General features: G+C 37.4%; 8 protein-coding genes across 8 annotated transcripts; 1 reads left to right on the plus strand and 7 right to left on the minus strand.

Moving 5' to 3' along the window:
• Nucleotides 1-1,712: 1,712 nt before the first annotated feature.
• CBG11501 lies at nt 1,713-5,663 on the plus strand (the record flags this gene model as incomplete). The annotated part of the gene is made up of 8 exons (XM_045236451.1): nt 1,713-1,828; nt 2,689-2,836; nt 2,890-3,023; nt 3,068-3,409; nt 3,456-3,852; nt 3,899-4,024; nt 4,082-5,402; nt 5,452-5,663. 8 exons carry the CDS (start codon nt 1,713-1,715, stop codon nt 5,661-5,663), a joined length of 2,796 nt encoding a protein of 931 aa, XP_045094509.1.
• Nucleotides 5,664-6,015: 352 nt separating this feature from the next.
• Nucleotides 6,016-6,798, minus strand: CBG11500 (the record flags this gene model as incomplete). The annotated part of the gene is made up of 4 exons (XM_002635210.1): nt 6,016-6,115; nt 6,169-6,380; nt 6,428-6,574; nt 6,619-6,798. The coding sequence occupies 4 exons, from the start codon at nt 6,796-6,798 to the stop codon at nt 6,016-6,018; spliced, it is 639 nt and encodes a 212-aa protein (XP_002635256.1).
• A 219-nt stretch (nt 6,799-7,017) lies between these two features.
• CBG11499 lies at nt 7,018-8,888 on the minus strand (the record flags this gene model as incomplete). The annotated part of the gene is made up of 9 exons (XM_002635209.2): nt 7,018-7,207; nt 7,253-7,376; nt 7,431-7,538; nt 7,580-7,760; nt 7,811-7,977; nt 8,024-8,240; nt 8,301-8,520; nt 8,564-8,777; nt 8,822-8,888. The coding sequence occupies 9 exons, from the start codon at nt 8,886-8,888 to the stop codon at nt 7,018-7,020; spliced, it is 1,488 nt and encodes a 495-aa protein (XP_002635255.2).
• An 840-nt stretch (nt 8,889-9,728) lies between these two features.
• Cbr-dct-17 lies at nt 9,729-14,882 on the minus strand (the record flags this gene model as incomplete). The annotated part of the gene is made up of 11 exons (XM_002635207.1): nt 9,729-9,949; nt 10,112-10,463; nt 10,503-10,665; nt 10,714-11,040; nt 11,087-11,157; nt 11,204-11,385; nt 11,430-11,652; nt 11,697-11,800; nt 11,845-11,960; nt 12,006-12,097; nt 14,763-14,882. Coding segments are annotated over 11 exons (1,971 nt in total), but the record flags the coding sequence as incomplete, so codon positions are not given.
• CBG11498 lies at nt 13,114-14,688 on the minus strand (the record flags this gene model as incomplete). The annotated part of the gene is made up of 6 exons (XM_002635208.1): nt 13,114-13,263; nt 13,309-13,414; nt 13,460-13,786; nt 13,831-14,288; nt 14,332-14,441; nt 14,487-14,688. The coding sequence occupies 6 exons, from the start codon at nt 14,686-14,688 to the stop codon at nt 13,114-13,116; spliced, it is 1,353 nt and encodes a 450-aa protein (XP_002635254.1).
• Nucleotides 14,883-15,719: 837 nt separating the features above from the next.
• On the minus strand, nt 15,720-20,008 carry CBG11496 (the record flags this gene model as incomplete). Its single annotated transcript, XM_002635206.1, has 9 exons — nt 15,720-15,897; nt 15,943-16,263; nt 16,309-16,766; nt 16,807-16,899; nt 17,023-17,086; nt 18,724-19,050; nt 19,229-19,686; nt 19,737-19,850; nt 19,871-20,008. The coding sequence occupies 9 exons, from the start codon at nt 20,006-20,008 to the stop codon at nt 15,720-15,722; spliced, it is 2,151 nt and encodes a 716-aa protein (XP_002635252.1).
• Nucleotides 18,502-22,768, minus strand: CBG11495 (the record flags this gene model as incomplete). Its single annotated transcript, XM_002635205.1, has 7 exons — nt 18,502-18,670; nt 21,303-21,635; nt 21,682-22,136; nt 22,188-22,291; nt 22,339-22,460; nt 22,511-22,614; nt 22,661-22,768. Coding segments are annotated over 7 exons (1,395 nt in total), but the record flags the coding sequence as incomplete, so codon positions are not given.
• A 1,440-nt stretch (nt 22,769-24,208) lies between these two features.
• CBG11494 lies at nt 24,209-27,655 on the minus strand (the record flags this gene model as incomplete). Its single annotated transcript, XM_045236452.1, has 7 exons — nt 24,209-24,567; nt 24,622-24,824; nt 24,869-25,085; nt 25,129-25,455; nt 25,509-25,618; nt 27,331-27,437; nt 27,494-27,655. 7 exons carry the CDS (start codon nt 27,653-27,655, stop codon nt 24,209-24,211), a joined length of 1,485 nt encoding a protein of 494 aa, XP_045094510.1.
• Nucleotides 27,656-27,793: the final 138 nt, after the last annotated feature.

The following is a 27,793-nucleotide window of genomic DNA, read 5'->3' on the forward strand; positions in this document are numbered from 1 at the left end:
TTTTTCCCCGGTTTTTTCTTTCCCCGGAACTTGCGGGGTCTCAAAAATCCATGTGGATTTTAAGCGATTCTGATTTGAGAAGTGTAAAAACATTCAGGAATATGAAAATTTTTTTTCATTAAAGAGTTAGAAATACACAGAAAGGTACAATGTATTTTTTGAACAGGAAAATCGAGTGGTTGAACGTAGGAATTGGATAGAAAATTGAGATAGATAGATCTGGATGAAAATCTACCTATTTATCTGATTCTGGAAAAATGAGACGGAATTCCATGAATCCTGCAGAAATCAAAATTGCAGTGAACAGTCGTTGAATATTGAATAACCATGTTTTGAGATTCTGGAATTTTCCAATTTGGAAATTCAGAGATGATAAGTTTTTTTGAAATATGGTTCTGAAAATCTGAGACATCGAGTTTTTTTGTTTTTTTTTTGTTTTTTCCTAAATTCCGACACAGAAGAAACTCCACATCTCTGAAACTCCACATCTTTGGAAAGCTGGGATTCTGGAATTCCCAAAACCTGAAAATCTGAAAATTTAAAAACCTGGAAGTCTAAAAAACTGATATTGTAAAAATTTTGAATTCCGATATTCTTATATTTTCAGGCTCTAAAATTTAAAACTTCGAGATTTTAAAATTTTGTGATTCTAACTATAAGAGCATGATAACCTAAAATTCTTTAAACCTGGAACTGGGAAAATTTAAAATTTCAACATTTGGAAATTCTGAATTGTTTAAGGTTGTGAATTTTAAATATTTTTTGATTACTTCAGAGACTTTGAGATTGAAAAATTCTAACATTCGGAGGCTCTGGAACGCTGGAATTTCAAGCTCAATGGTTGCCCAATTTTGTTCGAGATTCTGACATTCTAAGTTTGAATATTCTGAAATTCTGAGATCCCGATATTATAAAATTAAGTTCATCATTCTATTGTTCCGCTATTTATTTCCATAACGGAAATCTATTCTCGAGATCCAACACTTTCATTGAGTCAGAAAAACCTTGAACAATATTTTCCCGTAAAGGCCATCTTACATTTTTCAGAACAAAATATACTATAAAACCACAAAGTTCACAACCCTATCTGTATTTCAATCTGCGGAGGTGGCACTAAAATGTTTGTATCAGCTGGAAGAGCGTAACCGCAAACCTTTCTTCCCGTAATAAAAATTCTCTGAACGAGTCTTCAAAAGTTTTATACGGTCTTCAATTCTAACAAGTCACATTTTTGGCACTCATCTGGCCTTTGTTTCAGATGACATTGTGCAGAAACAAATGTTAATCGAATTATGGAAAAATAAGTATGACCTAGAAATGTCAATGAGTCAGAAGTTTTTTCAGAGTGTCTTGACGAAAACGATGATGATGATGAATTGATAGCTTGCACCCGTATTATCATTCCCTCTTATTCTCTTATTCTTTTTTTGATTGATACGTTTCCTCTCTTTGCTCCACACATTTCAACTCTTCTTCTTCCTCCAAACACTGATCTTAACACTTTGATAATCGCCTTCACACTAAAAATGAATCAAATCGAAATGTCGCGGGCACACTGATTAAATGTTGTATTTGTGGGAAAAGACCAAACTAGGCGTCCGGCGTGTCGCAAAAGATTTCGAGTGACGATGACTTCGATTCCCGGCGACTGATAACGATCGTTTAAAAGGAAACCTATTGGCTACAGTTGGAGGAGCGAGAAGAACCTCGAAATGGGTATCTTTAAGTTTTTGGCTCTGTGTCTTTTGTGCACTTTTGTGGTGTCTATTGATCCTGAGTTAAAATGCTATGGAGCCGATTGTGATGAACCAAATTATATGGATGATACGTAAGTTAAGGGTACTCTATATACTGTCTTTGCTCGAATAGAACTCTACATAAACCGTCAACTTTGAGCTCAATTATCTCGGTTCCTGTAAGAAATATCAGAAATGTTTCAACTCATAAGTTGTCTATCACAACCTTGCCAATATTTAATCAGTTGTAAGACTTTTTATATCTCTCATAGGAACAGGGATAATTGAGCTCAAATTGCACTTATAGGGTGGACTTCGATTAAAGCAAAAACGCAAAAATGGGCAATGAAACACCTTGGAAGTTGGTTTTAAAACTTCAAAACCAACCAAGACCAATCAACTAGGATTACGGTAGCTAAATTATAGTGATTTTTCCCTATTACCGTAAACACTCTAATAGAACGCCACCCGGACCGTCCACTTTGAGCCTATGTATCTCACTTCTTTCGGAAGATATCACTAAGTTGTCAACTAACAAAATGTTTATCATAATATCATCAACATTTTATTAGTTAACCACTTTTTGATATCTCTCACAGAAAGTGAGATACATAAGTTCAAATTTAACGATTCGGGTGGCGTTCTATTAGAGTGTTTACGGTAATTATAAGTTTCCCACCGATACAGATCAAAATAGAAAAATTCATGCACAGTTACAGCAGAAGTAACACAATTCAGGATAAAAAAAGGCACATAATTCGGAGGGTACAACAACTCTTCTGTACCCCCGGAATTGATGATTTTGTACCCCAATGATCCCAAAATTTTTGTACCCACCTTAAGAGTTTTCAAGTTTTCTTCGAAATATACATAGCTTTGAGCTCCAGTTTTCAAATTTTTCACTTATTAGAGCAGTAATATTTCTACCTACTTCATCTGATTAGTATTTCAGCGAACAATGCTCTGGACTTGAATGTGAATCGAAAGAGACTCTTCTTGCCATGATCAGTCATTACCAGAAAGAGAAACATGAAGAGTATTTGGCACCACTCCACAAGCCGATTAGAGACGAATCTACCGTCCGTCATTTCCTGAACGAGGTGAGTTCAAACGTGACTTTTGTACTGCGGAGATTAATTTTCGGAAATTTCAGATTAGCACCGGATCAGTCAACTCTCAGGAACTCGCTGCTACAATCTCACCACAATGTAACATTTGCAGTCAACCTGGGCTTTGTAACAGCGGACAATGCGTTCCAGATCAATTTTTCCCGTGGCAATACTTCTAGTAAGTTGTTAACTGATCATTACCATGTCTAAACTAACTTTTAGTTGTGTCTGCCCTGACAACGCTTCCGGAAGATTCTGCCAAAACGTAATCGCTTGCAAAGCCAACACTTGCGGAAAGAACGCCGACTGCTACGTGGCAAACCATCAACTCAACTGCATCTGTAAACCAGGATACACTGCCAGAAAGAATGGAAGAGATTGTGACATGAAGGTTCAACAAGCTTGTATGAGTGGAGATCCTCACTACGTTACTTACGATGGTCTTCGTTTCGATTACCAAGGAACTTGTCCATACGTTTTCTCTCAGCCATGCACTACTCTTCCAGCTCCGTATGGATGGTTCTCGGTCAGAGCAAAGAACGAGTTGCCAGGAAAGGGATACCAGTAAGTTTGAAGCGTCATATTTTTGAATTCATTTGAATATTTACAGCATTTCACAAGTTTCTGAAGTTGAAGTTGATCTTCACAACTTGACGATTCATGTTGATGGGCGTTCGAAGACAGCTCTTGTGAACGGAGTTCAAACTCTGATTCCATGGTACTATCCAAACATGGCTGCCTGGACTGTCCGTATCCGTAAATCCGGATCTACCTTCTATATTGAGAACGAACAAGGAATCTCTGTCGCCTTCTCCACCTACAATTCTCTCTGTGTCACTGTCCCAGATATCCCAGAATTCAATGGACCATCCGCTCTTTGCGGATTGGCAGGAAATATTGATGGAAAGAAGTTGGATGACGTCGTGAACAGAAATGGAACCGTTTTGAACATCAAATCTAGCCGTCAACCAGAAAACAACAACCACGCGGATTTCATGAAGACTGAGGTAAGACTCTACAATTTGATTGAATATTCTACATTTCCAATTTTAGGATTCGTGGATCACCGATAAGTTCCTAATCCTTCGTCCCGGACAAGAGGCTTGTGTCAACGGCCAATTACTCGACAATAACACAAATTGCGTCAGTACTAGTATCATTCTAGATCAGAGTTGCGCGGTACCGCTCAACCTTTCCCTCTCCTCCGTTTATTATTAAAAACTTTTCCTCTTTCAGGATGTCGAAACTGCAGCCCAAACTTGTTATTCAATCCAACAAGCTGAGCTCGGACAAGGACCATTCGGAGCTTGCCAAGCTCTTGGAAATGATACTCTAGAGGATTTCTACTACAACTGCGTCTATGATATTTGCCGTAATCCAGCATACAAATGCACAGAACTCTCTTACTTCTATCAGTACTGCCAAATTGCTATTCCACAACAGCAGATGAATCAGAACTGGAGAACTCAAGTTGGTTGCCCATTGGCCTGTCCATTGAATTCCCATCCATCAGTCTGCACTTCCTCTTGCCCATCTACATGTGCCGAGCCTTTCCCAGAGATCTGCGACCAGGGATGTGTTGATGGTTGTGAATGTGATCCAGGATACGTGATAGATAACACTGTCACCGGATCCATGAAATGTATCAGACTTGACCAATGTGGATGCCTCGACTCTGATGGAAACGCTCACAGAGCAGGAAGACCATGGGTCTCCCAAAACTGTACAATCTATCAGGAGTGCCGAAACGGATCTTTGTGGAGTGATTACAGACCATGCTCCGAGGATGCAACCTGCTTCACTAATTATGCTGGAATGCAATGCAAATGCAACTCGGGATTCAGAGGAGACGGATACAATTGCACGGACATCAACGAATGTGTGGAGACTCCCGGAATCTGTGGGCATGGGCAGTGCATCAACACTCCAGGATCTTACAACTGCATCTGTGATGATTTCTGGCTTGGTACCAACTGCAACTCCTACAAACCACGTCGTCATTGTGCCGATTTGAGTGTCTACTGGGGAATCAAACAATCCGGTGTCTATTCCATCAACCCACCTTTCCTTCTTCCACAACGTGCGAAATTCGCCCCAATGGATGTCTATTGTGACATGACTACAAACGGAGGAGGATATACTCTAATGTCTTCTGACACTGGAGATATCAACACTAACAAGACATTCCAAGACTACTTGATTGGTTTCGGAACTCCAGCCAAGCAGTCTGTCTGGATCGGACTCGAATTCATCTACCAATTGACTAACTATCAACCACACACTCTTCGTCTAAACTTGTTCCGATGCGCTAGCAATGGTCGTCCAGCACTCAACACAGACTGTACCTATCCAACATTCTCCATCAACAATTCAACCACTCAATACTCTGTTGTCATCCGCGAGGCTTGTACTGGAACTGAAGCTGACGCTCATTACTATCAGGATGGATGGGCAAGATGGGATTTGAGCAAGGATGGACCAAAGTTCTCCACTTTTGACATCGAAGCAGAAACTACTATTCCACCAGCATTGGCTGACAAGGTTGAAGATGGAGCCAGTAAGTTGATTTCGATCCCATTAAATAATCTAACTTTCTAAACTTTCAGTCTACTACACTTGCTCCAAGACTAACTTCAACACTGGATGGTGGTACGTCGAGGATCAACTTTGTGGAGCTGCTAACTTGAATGGAGTCCGTTACACTTGTCCAAATATTCCAGTTGAGAGTGAAAGATATTTGAGATGGGCTGAGGGAACCATCGCACAATCGTCGATGTACTTGCGTCCAGTTGGATATCCAAGATATGACACTCTATAACTTGTTCGCTCATTTTCCTTTCACATGAAATTGTATCTTTGAAGTTGCCTTCTCCGAGTACGTGTACAAAAATGAACAGTTCATTATTTGATTCACTCGCACTTTTTAAAAAAGAAACATGAAAAGGTAAGGGACATTAAAAAAAAAACTAACTGTTTCAAAATATTGTTGATATAAGACTATCGAGGAGTTGAACTTGTGGGACGAGTGTTAAAGGTTCGGTGCCACTACCGACTGAGCCATGCGGGCATGATAACCAAAAAAACTCCGAAAAATCTATGGTACCCTTTTCAAAAAATGTTATTGAAGATAAGATGGATATTAAAAGTTAGAGACTGGTGAAGTTCAAAGTTTAGACACAGAGCCCAGAATCTTTGTCGCATGACGTGTTAGATGGGCACGAAGAGCATGTTTTTCCTTCTTTGTAGACTTCCAAACCTTTCACATTTCCCCTGTAGGAAAAATGTATTTTTTTTCTCAAAACTTCAATAAAAGCATTCCTTACTTCTTCTGGTAATTGCAAACTACAACAACCTTATTCAATCCCTTTTTCTTTGGGTCTGGCCCACAATTTTTTACTCCGCACCCAATTTTGTTGGACTTTGACCATGCCATTTGGGTAGCAGGCCCGATCTTTGTTTTCTGACTGCCATAGGTTCTGGATTCCCATCCAAACTTGTTGAACTCCGCTTCCCACTTTTTGGAAGCGATGAGTCCCTAAAAATAACAAAATGTTACGATTATCATTATCACGAAAATCATACATATTCGCCAAGATCTTCTTTAACTTCCGCAGATGAAAACGCTCGATAGATGTTCTCTCCGTACTTATTTTTGTAGTTCTCCCTGTGGCTCATTGGACAAGTATCGGCAAATTCCTGAGCTGACCGAGCAATAGTGTCATCCCAAGACTGCAAATTCTGTTTACACTATGCTTCTAAATAAGAGTCCGTACCATTTCTAACATGTCCATGGCAGGTGGCATTTTGGATCCTTTTGCTTTGTAGATACCAAGTGCAAGTTTTGAGCGCAACTTGTTGTGAATGTCCACAATGGCATCTTGGGCTTTCCGACTGAAACCACCGGCGGCGACTTTCGATCCGAGCAAGGCAAGACCGAGAAGAAAGAGTTTCATTATTGAAGCGACTGTTAGATTCGAAGACTCTCTGCGCCTTTTATGTTTTTTTTCTCTCTAGAGCACCATGCCATTCAAGGGTTTGGAGAACATATGTTTCCACGATTAAAAAGGCGTAAAAATGTCCGATTTTCTGCTCATTCATGTATTTGTGTCAAGTTGGATACCCAAGGAATGACATTAAATATTGATCATTTATTGATCATTTTTCAAATTGGTTTATTTGTAGCACAACCAAAATAACAAGAATAAAAACAGTCTAAACGAATCATAATTATTTCCGCAATTGATTTTTTTCATATCAAAGCTGACTATTGCCATTGATCTTTGATCCCATCCCTCATAGGAAATTTGCATAAAGTTTCCTTTTGATTCCCTCCGAGTCCAAAATTCTGTATGATCAGAGACACTGAAAAATATTTTATTTGATTTTTGCATTTTGATTTCAACTCACAATTCCTTATATGAAAAGTTGTTTGATGCTGTTGGTCCTGTTTTTATTGTCAATGAGTCGCCAGCCGTCGCAATTCGAACATCTTTCACATTCACACCAAACATGAATTTTTGATCATCGTCTTCTGAAAATAAAACAGAAAATAAAGAAAAGAGCTTACCTATTTCAGAGAACTCACCAAACTGAAATGAAAAGCTTGGTGATGTTTTTGGGTTCCAAATTGAGGGTGAGAATATTACACCACGTCTACCATCAAATGGTTTCAGCCATTTTTGAGTCGAGGATTCTGAAAAAGAAGTTTTTTGTAAATTCACAGAGAAAGCTCACTAGTGACAGAAGTATCCAGAGTGACTCCAATTCCACTGTGATGATTGATCATTGTGAACATTCTCGAAGGAATCAGTTGAGGGAAATTCCGTTCCAATGTTGTAGAAACAGAGTAATTCAAAAGAGTTGAAGTGTTATGTGTGGGAGATAGTGAGCGAAGTTCGATATAAGCTTTTGAAATCTGGAAAATTTAATTTCAATCAGAATTTAAGATTCGTCAAGTGTCAATACCGTCGTCATTGACTTATGAAATTTCAAAATGGTCCAGTAAAAGTTGTTACAATCGGAGCATATCCATGTATAAGCGGCTCCTCGGTCACTCGCATCAAACAACTCGCCAGTTGTTTGTTGATTCCGACTCGTCAGAATAGCCTTGTACTTAGAGAATACTGACACTTCTGTAAATAAAGCAAAACATATGGAACTTTTAAAATTATTCCATACTTAACCAATCATTTCCGATCAAATAGGATGGTGAATTAACGTCATAGAAGTTAATGATAGTGATGTTATTGAACGATGAAATTTTTTTCTTCTTGAGGAAATTTGAAAGTCTTCCAACCATTTGACAGTTCTTCACATCTCCTCCGTCATAAACGAATATCTGTTCGAGAAGTGTGTCATAGTCTTGCGTGTTTTTGATAGCCAGATTCAGTGCCACCTTTAAAAAAGAGCCACCTTTAGAAAAGCCTTAAAAGTTTGAAGTGGTCTTCAAACCTACTCGATCCATGGCTTCCGAATGAAACGTGTAGTATCGTTTATTCATGTCCCCAAGAGCAAAGTATTCTCCAGTCGGAATCTTGACTTGTTTGTACTTTTTCTCGACATTGACGAATTCATAAATCGCAAACATTTGACTGGTATTGCTCATCGTTTTTATGTGAAAAATGGCAGTTGGCGCCGATGACCATTCGTCAATATGCTGGTTTGGCGTGGGAAGTCTGAAATGATATCATCATTTGTCCTATGTATACTGTAATTCACATATGGACAACTCCCAAGTTGTCCGTAAAAGTGATATTGTCTCCGAGTAATTGATCATAGTGAGTGCTGATAGACAAATGGAGAGCCCAACCGGGATGAATCAAAAAGTGATATGCACAATCGTAGTTGGCAGGAATAACAGATAGACCAACTCTGCTGGAAGGTATCACACCGATTGGTCCAGCTTCAGGAGTTATCAAATAATTGGGACACACTGAAAACTGAATTAAAGGGTGTCAGTTTTATTTAGTTGATTACCGAAACAATTCACCTTGGCCAAAAATTTTCCAAAGACCAAAAAACTGAAAAAGAACCAGACGAACATTTTTTTTCTGAAAAAAATAACAGCTTCTTCTTTTATTCTATTTTTCTTTGGTCCATCCCCATCAATGTTTTATCATACACCCTCTATTTTGGATCTATGTAAACAAGACCGCCAGACAGAAGAAACAAAAAACAACGTCACCAAAAAAACCTAGAGGATGGAAAGGATTTATTCTTGCGACAATATTCAGAAGAAAATATTTGAGATGACGAGGATAAGAAGACCGGTAGGAAGAAGAGAAGCGGCACCAGCTGTCGTTGTTTCCACATTAATAGGTGTGGTTTGGGTGGACTGTGTTGATTGTGTGGAGCCAGACTGAAAAATTTAATAATTGAATAATTGTTTTTTTTTCAAATGTTTGTTTTACGAACGAAATCGTACCGAAGTTTGTACTGTGCTGAGATCTGAGGTTTGTGTCCTAGAAGCTCTAGTTGTGGGGCTGGGTGCTAATGTGGAAACAATGATAGGAACCACTGGAGATTGAGTGATAATCGGTTCGGTGGTTTGCACAACTACTGTAGATTTTTGAGAGCTTTCAGTAGATATTTTTTGTGCGGATGAGGATGAAGACATCCGAGAGGAGGTGGCTTGTTTTGACTGGGTTGATGCGGAAGTGGATGCAAGAGAAGTAATTGTAGATGAAGAAGGCTTGTCAGCCGTTGGTTTTGTCGTTGGCACTATTTTTGTACTGGTTGGAAGCAACGTGGTGATGGTAGAGGGCGTTGGTGACGCAGTAGATGTTGTCAGCAAAGTTGTAGTTGAAGAAATCGTTTTTAAAGTCGTTGGAGCTTCCGTGGATGTTATGGGTGTTGTAACCGTGGTAGAAACAATCCCATTAGTAGGATTTAACGTAGATGGTGATGCCGTGTATGTGGTCAATTTTGTTGTTATCAAAGTTGTTGTTGGGGGTTCGGAAGTTGAAGTCGTTGGAACATCAGTTGAAGTTGAAGTGATCAACTTTGACGTCGTTGGAGCTTCGGTGGAAGTTGTAGGTGTTGTAACCGTGCTAGTGTTAAAAGTCATCCCTGTAGTTGAACTGGGGAGGAATGTTGAAGTGGTAACTGACGCGGAAGCCACACTGCTGGTAGATGATGATTCAGGAGCAATTGTGGAGGTATGAACTTCAGAAGTAGTTGAGATAAATGTCGTTCTTGGAACTGACGTGGTACTTGTAACCACTGTTGTCGCAGTATAAGAAGGCGCTATGATTATGGTACTCGTACTAAGCGCGCTTGTGCTTGTTTCGGTAGTAGATGTTTGTAGATTTGTAGAGCTACTCACTTTTGTGAATGTTACAATTGCAGTGGAAGTAGAAGGTGCAAGTGTGGAGGAAGCTACATATGTGATGTCTACTGTAGATGTGTGGGTTCTAGTTGATGTGCTGACTCTAGCAGACGTACTGTCTCTAGTAGATGTGCTTGCTACAGTAGCGACAGACTGTGTTGTTCCAACAGAGGTAGAAGGACGTGACGTGGAAGTTACTTCAGTTGAAGTGACGGGCGCGATTGTGCTTGTACTCACTCTAGTAGCGCTAGTAGATACTGAAGTGCCAACGGATGTGGAGACGGTGGTGTCCTAAACATATATGGTTTCGTAATACACTGGACACCTCACCGAGTTAGTACTTCCAGGGCTTTGAGTAGTTCCATCAGGATTCGATGGATCGATCATCAAGAAGCTTAGATCAACTTCCGAGGTTTTAGAGCCTGTGTACTTCAGTTTCAAGTATTTTCCCAATCCGGAAATGACTTCATTGGTCAGTTTAGTTTTGGTATATCTGAATAGTTTCAAAATTAATCTTCCAATAAAATAATTCTGAACCAACTTTTTTTCCAAAGTAGTGAGTCCATTAACTGATCCAACTTCAACATCTAATTCATCTCCATCATTTTCCAATGCCAAAGTATTCAACCTTATGGAAAAGTTGTAAACTGCCAGTGGATCCGAGAACGTGTAATCGAACGACGGAGTAGCATCTGGGTTCCAGAGTTGAGGAGAATAAATGGATCTGGATTCCCCTGGAGATGTTTCGAAATCTTGCTGCTGGGATCCAGGTGACAAATTGAAATGAACGGAAGCGTTGAAAAGATGGAAAGTTGCAATTGGGGCTGTGATAAGTTGTGGGAAGCTTGCATTGTTGTTTGTGGAGTATCTGGATATTATATTTTAACTTTAGCTTCAGGTTTACAGAAACTTACGGATACGTTAGCACTGGTTTAAGTTTATCTGTTGGAGTCATTCCTTGAATTGCAACATATCCATTTGGATTCTAAAAACGAAATTCTGATTTTTTAAACTTCTAAAAGTGCACGAACCCCGTATCCCCAGTTAGCTTCGAACATCATATAGTTGATTGCAAAACTGGAGCATCCGTTACAAATTACTGTATACCACGCATCGAATTTCTTAAATGGCTCTTCAACTTGACCCATCCAGCTATCGAGATCTTGGTCTGAATCCAGCACAAAAATCGAATAAACATCCATCGGTTCGATAACTGTAATGAAACGGATGGGAACTAAAGAGGATCAGACTTCATACCTGATGCATCGTTTCCCAAGAACAAAGAATCTGATGGAGTGTTGTACAAATTGAGGAGTGTGAGAGTGTTGGAAGTTGAAACAAATTCATAACGACGAAAGAACACTGATGAGACTCTTCCGATGTATTTCGAGTTCACAATGTCATTTCCATCGAAAAGGAAAACTTCGAAAACTGTGTGATCAACAAATCCATTTTCGCGAGATCCATAGTGCAAGTTGACCTAATATTCATTTTAATTATGCGCACTTTCGAATTCCAAATTACCTGATCTTCTGCTGTACTGGCCTTCACTGTGTAATATTTTCCAGTTTCCAACGTTGTGTTGAAATAAGCACCAGTTGGTTTAACAACTTGTTGGTAATGGGTCACTGAAACCATTCACATGTACACTAAAATATTTTTGAAAACTCACAATCCAAGTAGCTGTATTTTGCCATGAATGTCAAGTTTCCAGTTTTGGAGTATGCTGCGAAAGAAAGTGAGGTGTTCATTGCGAACTGAACTTCATTCACAACCAGCGGAGAAATACTGAAAGTTGCATTAAAGTTTCATTAAAAAAGTAACAAAGCTTACTAGAAATAATCCATCATGACAAAATCTCCATGTGAAACATCATAATCTGTAGATATCTCCATTTTTATGGCAAATCCCTTCGGAATGTCAAACTGGAAAAAATAGGATGATGTTCAAAAATACATTTAAAACTCGCAATATATGTGCATTCCGTTTCAACCGGAATTTTTACTTGATCCGTTGCTCCTGCTGGTATCACTCCTGTCAGACCAGAATCTGTTGTGATGTGGTCCTTTGGACACGCTGAAATTGAGAATGGTCCACACGATTAAGGTCAAATGCACTCACTAAATTCAGCATTCAAAAGTGATACGAACGAAATGAGGAGCAAAGCAAGAACGTGGTTAGACATGATCTGAAAATAAAACTGGAATGATGACAACTCTAGACGAAGCGGAGTTTGTTTGATGATTCCGAGTGCAACCTTTTTATAGGCGACGCCCTTCAACCTGTACCGCAACTATCATCAGGGCGTTTTTCTCGGAAAAATTATAAGAGATAAAATTACAATTATCACAAAGAGAAGTGACGTGCAGCCTTTGAAGCATTTCTTCAATTTTTGTCTTTAATTGCTATGTTATAATAGGTGTATCCGGTAGACTCGCCCTGTTGTAATATTTTGAAACTTAATTTGTCCTTCTTTGAATTTCAAAAAGTTTCAAAATTATTTTCGGGATTCTTTGAAATCAGATTCTTTCATCCTGGTTTTCATTGGACCTGAAATTTTTCAAGTATTTCTAGAGTTTGCCAAAGTTTGTAACATATCTCTTATTTTATCTTTTTGTTGATACATTTTTCTATGGTTCATTATTATTATTTCAAGCTTCAGGTTAGATCTGAAAAGCGTTTGTTTTATTGATGAGCATTTTTTCTGGTGATATATTTCTGTTCTCAATTTTTGGCAAATACCATATTCGAATTTATTTGAAAAGTTGTACAGTTCGTGTCATAAAGATAAGACTCCCAACCCAAATGAATTTTCCAATCAATTGAGCCTTTCGTAAAATTACAGTGCTCAAAATTATTATTTTCATATTTTTTACAGAAAATATAATATTCATAATACATTTATTCAGATTACAAATTAAAATTAGAGCTTCAAACTGTATCAAGCTACAATAATCAATGTGAAACCGAGTAGTAGAATGTTGTAACTGATTGGAAAACCACCTGAAGTTGTGGTTTGCACTGTTGTTGATGCCGTAGTAGGTGTAGTAGATGTAGTGGATGGTGCCGCAGTTGTTTGATTCAAATCCATCTGAAAATTATACCGAAGTTCTCTAACAACAACTCGAGAACTTACCGCAAAAGACAGTCGAACATCAGCTGCAGCAGAGGCAGGCAATCCAACTTGCATATAATTTCCCTGAGCTACTACTTGTTGATTAGAAGATTGATCACGAGGATACCTTTACGATTAAACAGATTACGTATTTCAGTTATCGCTGACTCACTGATTATTCACAGTTGGATTTCCAGTTCCTGATCCAATTTTCAGCGTCATTTGATCTTCATTATTGGGTAAGCTCATCTTATTCATATTCAGTGTGTAAAAATACTGTTGTGTATCATTACGGAACTCATAATTGAAATTGTTGGCCGCAGAACTCCAGAGACTTGGAGAGAAGATGTATCCCTTACGTCCATCGAATGGTTGTTTCCATGGAGCATAATCTTGGACTGTGTTCAATGTCACAGAGAACTTCGACAAATACATTATCATTGTGAAGCAATCAGAAGGTATCATTTGAGGAAAATATGAGTTTGTCAACGTCATTGGGCTAAAAAAATAACTTAAAGCGGCATTGATTCGTAATTTGCGCACTCGTATTTAATCAACTGATCTCGTTTTTGAGTTGGTGTCTGTCCTTGAAAAGTCACAGATCCCTTATTAGCAATCGTTGACATACTATCAAAAACAAGGCTTGTCCAGTGGAACGTAGTGCAGTTAAGACAGATGAACGTGTATGCGGAGCCACGGGGACTATCAGTTAGGTCGGATAGATTTCCACGGATACCGTTTCCAGGGGGAATCGTGAGCACTGAGTATCTGCTGAACCCATTCAGACTTGATGCATCGTTTCCAAGAACATAGGAATCTGAATTCACTCCAGAAAGGTTCACTATTGATACACTTTTCCCGCTAGCAATGGTAATTCTTTGTTCCAAATCTGAGAGTGTTCCCAAGAATGAAGCAGTGTTGATATTGTCCCCATCATAAACCAGATAATAGAGAAGGCCGGGATCTGACATTCCAACACTTGATGCGGGTGTTGCAACGACCTAAAGATTCGAATACCGTAGAGTTCCTATAAATAATTTTCACCTGCTCATTGGGAGAGGAAGTTGTGATAGTGACATAATTATTTGCAGTGATTGTATTTAACGGGAAATATTCTCCGGTGTTTTTCACCAATGATTGTTTGTAGCCAGCAACTGGAAATACGAGAGTTTTTAAATTTTACAGATAAACAAACTTACGAGAAATGTAATTATAGCTGAGATATAATTTGCTGATTCCTGAATCTCCATAAACTTGAACCATTGCACTTTTTGCAGGCATCCAAAGTGGGACATTATAAATTGGTGCTGATGAATGAAGGAGATTGTACTTGTGAACGTTGTTGTTGTCAAATATAATTACTGTATCCTGATCTGATCCAGCTTGAGAAGAAAGTTTCATGAGTAAGACGTAGTTGTTCGGGATATCAAACTGGAATGATTGCTTCAGGACCTTCTTATTTTTTGAATTCTTACTTTAATTGTACAGTTAGTTCCCATGAGGACATTCGTAAGATTTGAAGCTCCGGCTGGTACAGTTCCGGAAAGCGTTGCGGCTGTGATAGTAGATGTGGGACATGCTAAAGACTTTTCCGTAACTTAAATATTCCCTTTTCTTGGAAATTCGCTCACCAAAATCTAGTGCATAACTACAGGTAACAACTAAATAAACGGCTACAAGTTTGAGCATTTTTAAAAGTCTGAAACCATTTTTAAAAAACCTATAATATGTGATTCAGAAAAAAAAGCCAATTTGAAAAACCCAAAACCAAAAAGAAGAAAAATATGAACTGATTTTTATCTATTCCTTTTTACGGAAAGCTATAAAAACGCAATGGGCAGTTAGAGCATAAAAATTACCTCAAATGGAAAAAGCACGAGAGAATTTTTACTGCCGTTGGCACATTTATACTCTTTTGCCATGTTACGAATATGTATAGTTTTTTGAGACGTTCATCGAAATACTGCAAAAAAAAAAGTATAATGGATAGTTATCAGAGCTTGTTTCTGGTCTGTACAATTGTTTGGAAACGCGGAGTTGAAAAACAAAACAAGTTTTAAAATAAAACAGATGTTGTTCAAAAATTGTATAGTTTTTGAACAATATAATACAAGAATACAAAACGAGGATGTCTCCGGATTAAAAAAATTTTGCTCGCAATAATATTAGGAAAGTACATAACTTTTCAAACATTTGAATGCAATAAAAAACTTTGGTCGGAGTCCCCCTTTGAGGTCGAAAAAACTAATTGTCGAAGAAAAGATAATCTCCGCAAAACAAAAGTTTTTAAAAACTCATTTATTATCTGACTGTTCCACAAACAAGATTGGGAATCGTGAGCACTGAGTATCTGCTGTGACACAAAATTAACAATTTTATGATAGACGGAGACTGTAATATTGACATAAAGACAATTACAAAAACGGAGATGTTCAGAGGTAATAAATCAGGATCCAAGCACAAAGTGAAAGGATCCCAATCGCACTACCCAGATTGGGTTTTTGCATTTCAAATGACAAACGAACATCAGTCGCAACTGATGCAGAAAGTCCAACTTGCATGTAGTTTCCATTTGACATTACGGTTCCTGAAGACCGATCACGGGGATATCTATAAGAATAGATGCGATTCACTTTTATGGATTTTCGAACTAACGTGTTGTTCAATGCTGGATTTCCCGTTCCTGATCCAATTTCCAATGTCATTTGATCGCTATTAGCTGCAAAAGATGCCTTGATAAAGTTCACCGTGAAGTTATACAATTGCGAATCATCACGGAATTCGTAGTTGAAATTGTTGATAAAAGGTGTCCAAAGATTTGGGGCAAAGATGTATCCCTTACGCCCAATGTAAGGCTTTCTCCATGAAGAATCATCGTTAATCGTGTTGCAGTTATATTCGATGGCTGACATCTTCACATTAATGGTTAAGACGTTAGTGGGAATCATTTGTGGAAGGCTATCCTTTGTGAATGCGCTGAAAGGTTCGGTTTCAAAGTTACTTACAGATGTTTACACTTACTCATATTGAATCAATTTCTCTCTTTTATGAGTAGGAGTTTGTCCTTGAAAAGTGATGTATCCTTTGTTTGAAATTGTCCAGAGACTGTCAAATTGCAATTTGGTCCAATAAAATGTGGAGCAGTCAATGCAAATCATAGTATAAGCTATGCCAGTGCTTTCAGTAAAATCTATTAATCTCCCGTTCAATGAAGATCCCAAAGTTGTGATCCCGACTAAATAGTTGCTGTATCCATTCAATGTTGAAGCATCGTTTCCAAGAACATATGATGCGGAAACTGTTCCGTAGAAGTTGACAATAGTTATATTTCTTCCAGAAGAAGTAACAATTTTGCCGTAGAAATCTGACAAAGCCCCAATCATATTTGCAGTATTAATGTTATCTCCATCGTAAACGTAGTATTCTTGTAAACGAATATCCACTTTCACTCCGGCTCGGAGAGCAGGACTTAGAACGACCTAAATCGAAAAATTGAAAGTTTTTAAAGAGATGCATAACCTTTTCATTATCAGAGGAAGCTGTTATAGTATAATACGTTTTGCTGCCAAAGTCGACCAGTGGAAAATGCTCTCCAGTTCGTTTAGTCACTTGCTTGAAATCGTTGACTGAAAAGTCTATTGTCTTTCAATAAAATACAGAATAACATGACTTAAGTGACTGGTACAAGTAGCTCATCATGAATCTGGAGTTTCCTGAATTTCCAATAACAATAACTTTAGCAGATGTTGGTGAGAGCCAAACTGGAGCATCGTAAACAACTTCTCCAGTGTGTAGAAGACTAAAAACGAATAAAAAAGTTAAAAAAGAGCATTTCTAGAAGAATCAAACCTTCTGGATGCTTCCCTATTATCGATTAGTTGAACAGAATCATCAACAGATTGAAAATCTACCGAAAACTTCAATTGAAGGGCATAATTGCTAGGAATATCAAACTGAAAATCAAAGTTACTCCCAAAGTTCAAAACTTGAAGAAAAACCGTGAATGTGCAGTTGGTTCCTTTTGGGATAAGAGTTATATTTGTGGCTCCAGCTGGTAAATTTCCTCCTACCGACATATATGTTATAGGTTGATTGGGACATACTGAAAGTTGAGTTGAAAATATTTTATTGCGAAAAACGAAGGAACTCACTGAAACCAGACGCTGAATAAAGGTAACAGAGTATAAAGACGATCGCTATTAATTTAGGCATGATAGGAGACTGAAAAAAAAAGTGTGTGACTTAGTTTTTAAACTGAAAAAATTGTAAGTGTTTAAAGGTGTTGTGTATGCATAGTTTAAAAAGAATGAGGGAAAGTCATGGAAAAAAAGGTATCAAGTATGTGATAAGGGAACACGGAAATTCAATAGTTCAAAAGACGATTATGTGTTTAGTACATGAGTCAACATGAAGGAGCAAGGCCTTGAAACTGTTTCACACTGCTTCTGGACTTGTGGCTGCCAAATTGATCATATCATACATGCGATGATCGTTTCTCATTGAACATAAAATTTATTGTAAAAATTTTTGAGCTACACAGTCACAGAACCAATCATAGATATAACATTCCAAGTCACAGATTGGCCAGTACTAATTTTGTAAGATTTCTCTGTGGAAAAGTTCACAGGGATGATGTTTTGTTAACGCTTCGCAATGAAACTTTAGTCATTCGCATCATAATTTTGTCATTCGCATCATACAAAAGTTACCAGAAAAGACTCTAATAAATATTTTTCCAGCGCATTTTTTGATGGAGTAGAGGCACCGCTGATCAGGATTAAAAAACTTTCGCAGAATCCAGAATAAATACGTTTCCTCGGAATCCGAATCGTATTATCCGACATTTCCTGATTAACGGTAGTTGCCATTGATCAATCTGTAAAAATCACAGCTGTGGAAAAAACGCAGATTGTCGAGGCCACAGGTCCCAGAACGAAAACTACCATAGCCGGGAAAAATATATTTTTCCGGATTTCTTCCTCAGTTTTTACTGCTTTCCGACAATTTTCCGGCAATTTCCCCCCGAATAAATAGGGAAAGAAATGTGTTTCTTCCACCCAAACGTATTCCTCAAATGACATAAAACTGTATTCATTTTTCAATCAATTTATTAGAAAAATTTTCTGTAATTATGAAAACAAGTGACACATAATCAAGAACTTTTGGATTGGTAAAATATCAATATTGGAATAAAACATTTTTTCCATTTGCATAGAAAATCGAGAGAGCAAAAGCGGTGAGAATTCCAACGGCGCTAGCTGGGTTGCCTTTTTGCATTTCAAATGACAAACGAACATCAGAAGCCGCTGATGCAGAAAGTCCAACCTGCATGTAGTTACCATTTGACATCACTTTTTGACTGGAAGACAGATCTCGTGGATATCTATAAGAATTCGTCAGATGGGTTTGACTGTCGTGAATTATTAGTTAACTAACGTGTTGTTCACTGCTGGAGTTCCCGTTTCTGAACCAATTTTCAATGTCATCTTATCGGTACTAGCTGGGAAAGATGTCTTGATAAAGTTTATAGTGAAATTATACAATTGCGAATCATCACGGAATTCGTAGTTGAAGTTATTGGCAGCACTTGTCCAAAGATTTGGTGCAAAGATGTATCCCTTACGACCAATGTAAGGCTTTCTCCATGAAGAATCATCATTGATATTGTTAAAGTAGAACTCTGTTCTTCCCAAATACAAATTAAGGGTTAAAACATTAGATGGCATCATTTGGGGGAAGTATGAATCAGTGACTGTCATTGCGCTGAAAACCATCCTCAATTTTCTATTTTTAAAGTTTGACAGTTCGGAACTACTCGGCTGTGGGTACCCATACTTAGTCAAACATCACCGATGTGCTCGGAAGCTCGTGCTGGACTTGTGGGAGGTGTGGCTAAGGTTTGGCGCCGACAGCCGAGTTCAAATAATCTAACAAAACATACTCATATCTAATCAGCTTTTCTCGTTTATGAGTTGGAGTCTGTCCTTGGAAACTGACGTATGCTTTATTGGAAAAAGTTGAAAATCTATCGAATCTTAATTTTGTCCAATAAAATGTGGAGCAATCCGTACAGATCCATGTGTAAGCAGCTCCGTTTACAGAACCAGAGAGATCAGTCATGTTTCCTTTAATAGAAGTTCCCTTAGATGTGAGGAGAACTGTGTACTTTCCGAATCCATTAAGTGTAGAGGCATCGTTTCCGAGAGCGTAGGATCTGGTGGTCAAGCCAGAAAATTTAACAATAGACACACTTTGTCCTGTCGAAATTCGGATATTCGTGAAGTCGGAAAGTGGCCCCATCACGTTTGCTGTGTTGATATTGTCTCCGTCGTAAACGTACATTTGGCTCAGAGATACGTCTGGATCAGAACCAGCTCTGGAAGCTGGGGAAACAATGACCTAGAAAATTTGAAAGTTTAGTATCAATCGAACGTCAAACCTCAACAAACCTTCTCATTGACGGATGATGACGTGATAGTCACATAGTTGCTATTAACAAGATCAGTCAATGAGAAGTACTCTCCCGTCTTTCTGTTAATTTGTTGGTAGTTAGCAACTGGAAACTTGAAAGTATTGAAATTACCTTGTTTGGATTATACTCACGCGATTGATACAGGTAGCTAAGCATGAATTTCATGTCTCCACTTGCTGCTTCAACTCGAACAGCTGCATATTTTGCTGGCAGCCAGAGTGGAATGTCATAAAACGGAGTTGTCGACATTTTTAGAGTGTACACAGGGTAGTTATTGTGGTCATAGACCGTCACTACATCGTTTTTCGAACTCGATTGTGCGGAAAATTTCAAGAGGATGTTGTAGTTGTTTGGAATGTTGAACTGAAAATTCAGAAGTCTTGGCCGATTATAATTGTTTTTTTCAAATTACAGTAAATGTGCAATTGGTTCCTTGTGGAACAGCAGTGATGTTGGCAACTCCATTTGGTAAGTTTCCGCCGAGAGTTATAGATGTGATTATTTGAGTAGGGCAAACTGAAAATTATGATTTCAATGTTCGCAAAAAATGAATTGTTGCAATTTTCGAGTCCCATGATAAAGATTTCTTTACACTATCAAAATCACTGTCTCACTTTTAAAGTTCATGCGGATACTATGAATTAGACTGAACTAGATATTAAGATTTTAAAAACTCACATGCAGCCAAAGCTGATCCAGCTAACAAAAATAGCGTTGCAAGTTTGAGCATTTTTATATCTGAAATGAGGCTCGAAAAACTTCAAAAAATGGCACAGAAAAATGGAAAATTTATTTTAGAAACCACAAGATGATAAGTGACTGTTCATGTATTCTGTCTACAGACTATTTATATAAGAAACATGAAAAAAGTGGGCGACAGAGAGAACGAGAAGCGGCAAGAGGGAAGTGATAAGGACAAGCTCAAAAGTTCAGGTGATTCTCTTTTTGTGGATTCTCTGAGTCAGAATTTCAACGAGTAACATTGCACCACAAGTTCCACAAGTTGTCAATGGAAAATGGTTTAATAGAGATAATAAACAGAACTGCATAAACATGGGATGAAAACCACACTCTGATATCATAAAGTCTGATATGGCAATGTGAAGTTGAGATAAAAAACCAAACATTGAAACGTTTATGTTTTAATTGGAAATGTTATGTATACAAAGATTACAGAGTTGTATTTGAGCCATTGTCAAAAATTGGAAACTAGAGTTTCAAAATTCGTTTATTAAAAATAAACTTTACTTAATTATGAAAATCGTAAGAAAAACGGCAAGAACCAAAGAAAATGGTTTTAACAAATATAGAAAGTTTAGAAAAAGTTGAACAGTGTTAAAATCATTGATGACAATATTCCCAGAGATGCAGCTGATGAATACATGTTCATCTCAAATGATAATCTGATATCGTCGTTCGCGGATCCATTCAATCCAATTTTCAAATAGGTCCCAACTGCGGACACATTTTCAGTTGAGGTCTGATCACGGGAGCATCTGAAAACTCTTGTATCGAAGAAACTATAAATTGATTTTTAATTTACTGATTGTCAACAACGGGCTCCTCAGATCCTGTTCCAATTTGGAGAGTCATTTTATCATCTCTTAATCCAAAACTCATATTTTCGGCATTCACTGAATAGGTGTAGAGTTGAGAGTCATTGCGGAATTCGTAGTTGAAATTGTTTGGAATCACGGCTGGATTCCAGAGGTTTGTGGAGAAAATGTATCCCTTTCTTCCATGGTAAGGTGACTTCCAAGCAAATTCATCATTGACAGTGTTAATGTTGAAAATGATTTTTGAAAGGTGAACGCTCAATGTGAAGATTCCAGATGGGATGAGTTGTGGCATTTGTTCAGGCATGTATGTTGCTGGGCTGTAAGTACAAATTGGATATGAGCAGACCAAAGCTTCTTCCTAACCTATAAGTGATCAATTTTTCCATTTGATGGGTTGGTGTTTGTCCCTGGAACTTTGTGTAGGCACTGTCAATAATAACCAATCCATCGAAATCGAACTTCGTAATGTAGAATCGATTGCAATCAGTGCAGATAAATGTGTATCCACCAACAAGTCCAGTTAGATCTCCAAGTGTTCCACTGATTCCTGTTCCACTGGTAGTCATAATCACAGAGTACTTAAAGAAACCATCGAGTGTAGAAGCATCGTTTCCAATGACATAAGATGGCGATTTAGTGCCGTAGAAGTTCACCAGTGTAAGAGAATTGTTCGACGAGGTCATGATAGTAGATGATCCAAAGTCCTCGAGGGTACCAACCATTTTTGAAGTGCTGATATCATCTCCATCATATACAAAAATCTGGGAAAGCGCCCCATCAATCTGACCACTGGTTTTCTTCCCAACAGTAGCCACAACCTAGAAAAATTGTCTTTCTCAAATTAGAACTCTCTTTCAAATTTCATTTACCTTTTCACCTGGAGCAGTGAAAAATGTAAAGTAATTCTTATTGGAAAGTAGAGAGAGTGGAAAATAGTTTCCAGTAGATTTCTTGACTTGGGTATAATTATTCACTGAAAATTGGATTGACCGAATCAAAACAAGACATCTGAAAACTTACGAAACTTGTAATTATAAGTGGCAAAGAATTCGCTGTTCCCAGATACACTAATCACTTGAATCTGCGCTTGTCCAGCGGCTAACCAAACAGGAGCATTCAAAACTTTATCACTGTGGCGAAGTCTGAAAGTGCTATCATGAATTGATTTCTGTAGTCGATTTTATGAACTCACTCTCTGATTTTTTGTGTGTTATCTATCACGGAAATTGAATCGTTATCTGATTTGAAGTCAACGGAAAGTTGGAGTAGTAGAGCGTATCCATTTGGAATGTCAAACTAACAAACAAAATGTATTAATTCAGTTTAAAAGTTTTGAAACTACCGTAAATGTGCAATTGGTGTTTGCTGGAATGAGAGTCAGATTAGTGGCTCCCAACGGAATAGATCCTCCAAGAATGGAAGTCGTTATAGGATTTATGGGACATGCTGAAAATAATTGGGTACTGTATGGGCATCAATATAACAAATGTGATGTCATTTCAATTGATAACCAAAATGTCATTTGAAGTGCAAATATTTCCTTACTATTTGCAAATATGTATGTTTTTGAACGTACTAAAAACCACAGCATGTGTTGTCCGAATAGCAATAACCAGCAACACAAAAAGTGCAATCATCTTGAAGAAAGTCTGAAATTAAAAAAAAAATAAAAAGTTACAAAGAACTTTGAAACATTTAAATGACATATGTAGACCATCTGTCCTTAAAAAGTTTATTTGTACAGAGATGACATCAAGAAATCGCTACAAAAATCATAGTGGGGTTGATAAGAAACGAGGGAAAACTCAACTGTTCATAAAATATATTTGGAGTGTCTGAGAGGAACAAAAATTCAAAAAAAAAAAAAAAGAATCCTGGAAAAAGCAACGCAAGGGTTTATAAATCTTATCATTTTTATAGCTTTCAAACAGAGAGCATTTCCAATAAAATATTTAGTTTCAAAGACTGTCACCGTCCGCCTACCATCCATTTGTTTATTTTCCCCATGAGAATGAAATTTGAGTGAAAAAATGATTCATCAATAATGCATTAGAAAAAATATTATTTTTTGTGCGGAATGCTAGACCGACAATTCTCGAATCTCCTATGATTCATTTTATCTCTTGCTTGAAATCCATAATATTGAATACTGAAAGGAAACCAAAAATTGAGTTTCATGCGAAAACATTATTTTGATAATTCATTATAACAGTTTTCTATCAGAACAAATTTTTGTTAGTTTATTTTTCGCAGACCTTTCCACAGGGCCTGGTAATAAATATAAGCGGTTTCTCTGATGCAGAGATGTTCAAATTTTCATGTTTCAAGGTTCAGCTATGAAGAATAAAACACCGCTTGCAATAAAAAAAAGTATCGAATTCATTTATGTGTTTTGTGAAAACGCCATAACAACAGCAATACAAGTGTCAACGATCTTGTTGCTCAGAGTCTGGTGAGAAGTTGAGGGGGTTCAGCTTTTGTACGGATATTGACCAGGTTCTGGTTGGAAATTTCTCAAGAATGGCAGTATAGATGCCCATGGTCAGATTTTGGTTAAAATTTGTAAATTCAAATATTACTAGGTCGGAACCATCTCATAAGTTTGTCGGAGATTGATCGGCTTCAGTAGCGTTTTTATCCGAAATCTGACCTACCGACGCCCGAGTTGCGAACAGCTAACTAGTGAAAAATTCTAACAAGGATTGCATGCTTAGACCAATTTGTAAAGTCCTAGAAGGTTCCAGAAGTTTTATAGAACCTTAACAGATGTCGAAATACTCGCGCCATAGTTGATTTAAAGGCATACTGAAATCCCAAACAAAAACAATTTATATAATGGTTTTTTATCTTCAAAACTAGTTAATTTGATTCTGAAAACAGCAAATTTATACTACAAAAGATTCAAAACGATTAAAATAAATACAATAACCAGGCTATAACTGTTACTAATTTTGGTTGTGGTTTCGATGTGAGTAGCAGTTGTCATCGGAGCATTTGTTGGTCCCGTTCCATCAGCTCTTTTCATTTGGAAGCTAATAATCGATGAAGATGATGGTTCGTTTCCAATGTAACTCGCTGTTAGATAAGTTCCATTGGCTACTCGTGTTCCAGGATTAGTAACTGTGTGAGTGAATGTCACACTTGCTGGTTGAGATCCGGGAGTCCCAACTTTGACGTTTATGACTTCACCAGCTTGGTGAATAATGACAGATGGGAAATTGAATGTAAATGTCATGAGTTGAGTAGATTCTGGAATCATTTACCAGTTGTGCTCGCTGATTAGAAAAAGGATTAACAGCATACCGAAAGTGTAGTTGTACGCAGGAAGAGCTCCCGGAGACCACAGAGAAGCCGAGAAGATATATCCTAAACGTCCATTGTAAACAGTTAACCAGTTATCAGCAGTTGTAGAAAGTGAAATTGAGAGTTCTGGACCAAGCGTAACCATTGTGAATATACGTCCGGGAATGATTTGAGGCATGCACAGGTTAACAGGATCAGTTGATCTGGAATTATCAGTTTCAATAAATCCTTTGTCTTTCAAACTCACAAATAAGACAGTAAAACATTGTTTGTATCCGATGGTGTTAATGGACGAACATCAGCTTTGAATGAATTGCTTCCAAAATTTAAATCAGTCAAAAACGAAGTGTCACTTCTGATGCAATAAAAAGTGTAAGCATTTGAAACTCCATCCATGAAATTTTTGGGGATAGTGACGTAAGTTGTATAAACCACAAATGTATATGTATCATATGGTGTGATTGCTGAAACTCCTGTTTTCTCTTCTCAACTCACAAGCGGACTTACATTTATAGTCGTTGGCCAATGCATGAGAAAATGTATGTTGTCCATAATAGTTTATCAAAGTTGTGGCGTTTCCACTGGACCTCGACAGTTTCGTAGACGTCACATAGTCATATAGATTTCCAACAAATGGAGACTTTACATCTGGACCATCATAGACATAAATGTACCTCAAACTGACATCCACCAAATTTATATTGTCTATAGTTGCGGTGTTCAGCACCACTTGATCGTTATAAGGCGATATAAACGTGTAGATTTTGTTCAAAGGCAAGAAGCGAAGATCCATTCGAGACCCAGTTGGATATTTAGTCTGCTCATTAAGAGCTACTGAAACTTGTAGAATAATAATTTCGAACCTGATCACTAGCTGATAGCCTTACCATATTCGGAAGTATATCTGAACCAGAACTGGGAGTTTCCAGATGTCGTGCTAATTTTAACACTTGCTGTTTTGGGAGCAGCGACAAACAGAGAAGCATCATCAGTGTATCTGAAATTATATAAATTTATAATTATTAATTGTTGTTTGCAGAGTCATAGTCAGTTTGAAATTTACGATGTTTTGCACTGACAAGGGAACGTCAAAACCCCATGAAATTTTTTAAAGGATAAGAATAGTCTAGACAGCTACGAAAATTTTAGCACCCGCTCGTTAGTTTAGCTGAGTTTTATGAGCTTCGTTACCAATAACCGTTTTTTTTTGTGAAGAGTACAGATAAATCTCCTATGGCAAAAAAATGACACATAATTCGGAGGCTATAACAATTCGGGGGTACAAAGGAATACAATACGATTTAGGGGTTCAAAATAAACAATTCGAGGGTTAAAAATCCGGATTTTTCAGGTATTTTGCACCCTCGAATTCAGGATGTCGTACACCTAAACTGCTTGTACCCCAACGACCCCAAAGTTTTTCTACCCTGCACGCTCTCCCACAGAACAATTCCGAACTTCAAATTAATTTTTGATCTACAGAAAAAAAGTTTGGCGCGATCACAATTGCAGGTCTAAAACCATAATTTCAGAATTTTTTATCTGATTTTGTGGAGTTCCAAGATGTTTCAAATAATTTTTAAAAAATTGATTAGTGGTTATAGATTCATGTATGGTCGTTTTCCGGAAGAGAAAAATGTCAAAAATGGTCATTTTGAAAGTTTTTTACAGAAAAAATCTATCTCCTCTTTCAGTTTTTGACATTTCTAGGAGTCCTATAGCTCAAAAAAAAACGCAATTATTTTTTCTACATTTTCTATGAATGAATTTTTAATTTGTCTGATAAAACTTTTTTTATAATTCAAAAACCTCATGAAGTTGCACAAAATAGCATTTTTGCGTTGTTTTTCGATTATAAAAAAAGTTTTATCAGACGAATTAAAAATTCATCCATAGAAAATGTTGAAAAAATAATTGCTGGTTTTTTGAGCTATAGAACTCCTAGAAATGTCAGAAACTGAAAGAGGAGATACATTTTTTCTGTAAAAAACTTTCAAAATGACCATTTTTGACATTTTTTCTTCCGGAAAACGACCATACATGAATCTATAACCACTAATTAATTTTTTAAAAATTATTTGAAACATCTTGGAACTCCAAAATCAGATAAAAAATTCTGAAATTATGGTTTTAGACCTGCAATTGTGATCGCGCCAAACTTTTTTTTCTGTAGATCAAAAATTAATTTGCAGTTCGGAATTGTTCTGTGGGAGAGCGTGCCCTGCAAATTATTTGCCAGGAAAAATGCGAAAATAAAAATGTTTGAGAAAATGTAAAAAGTTTGAGAAAATGTCTGAAATATGAAATTTCATCCTATTCTAAAAATATGACACAACAAATTCCATGCTTTGGTAAGTCCTAGAAGTTTAGAAAATCGTCTTTGGAAAGGTTTTTTTGCACTGAAAAAAAAAATCTTTTCGGTACCGAAACTGGTATAAGTCAGCTGAAACTTGCGAGCGGAATCAAAAATTTTCAGAAGTGTCCAGATAAGCTATTCTTAACATATTATGGAATATTCATCGAAATTTTGGAGTTACAAGGTGTTGCTGTTCCCTTTTGAGACTGCAAACACGCAGGTGACATTTTTCTTAAATATCCCCCAGTATACATTTTTCGGTCACAATCTTCTTTTTTTATAACTCTATTGTCTTTGTGAAATTTCAGAACGTTTTCTTGAATAAAAAAATTCTAACAGAATCCTTTACTCACGTCGTCTGTTTTCCCAGAGCATCTGTAACAGTCAATGAATCTCCAGATCCCACTGACACATTTGCAACTATTGTCAGTCGAAAAACAAATCCATCTTCAATTTGGAACTGAAATGTTACTCAATTTCTTAACACTGCTTCTATCTGTGTTTTTTTTTCCTTGCCTTGATTTCACAGTTATAGTTGTTTGGAAACGTTACCAATGTTTTTTCATCAGATGGAAACGTTCCACTTTCTCTGAGTATTGGATTCGTCGGACATGAAAAATCCGTTCCAGTTGCTAAATTTACAGAAACTAGGAGCAGGAGAAAAAAAGGGGTTGCCATTGAAAAAAAAATAAACTCAAACTGATAACTAAGTCAGCGACTGTGGAGCGATGTCTGTGTTATCAGATGACGTGAATTTCTTTATGTAGGTACACATCGAATGAATCATTTTATTGTATATCGAGGTACAAGAAAAAG

The sequence above is a fragment of the Caenorhabditis briggsae genome (assembly GCF_000004555.2).
Source record: "Caenorhabditis briggsae complete genome, chrV, whole genome shotgun sequence".
Lineage (NCBI taxonomy): Eukaryota > Metazoa > Nematoda > Chromadorea > Rhabditida > Rhabditidae > Caenorhabditis > Caenorhabditis briggsae.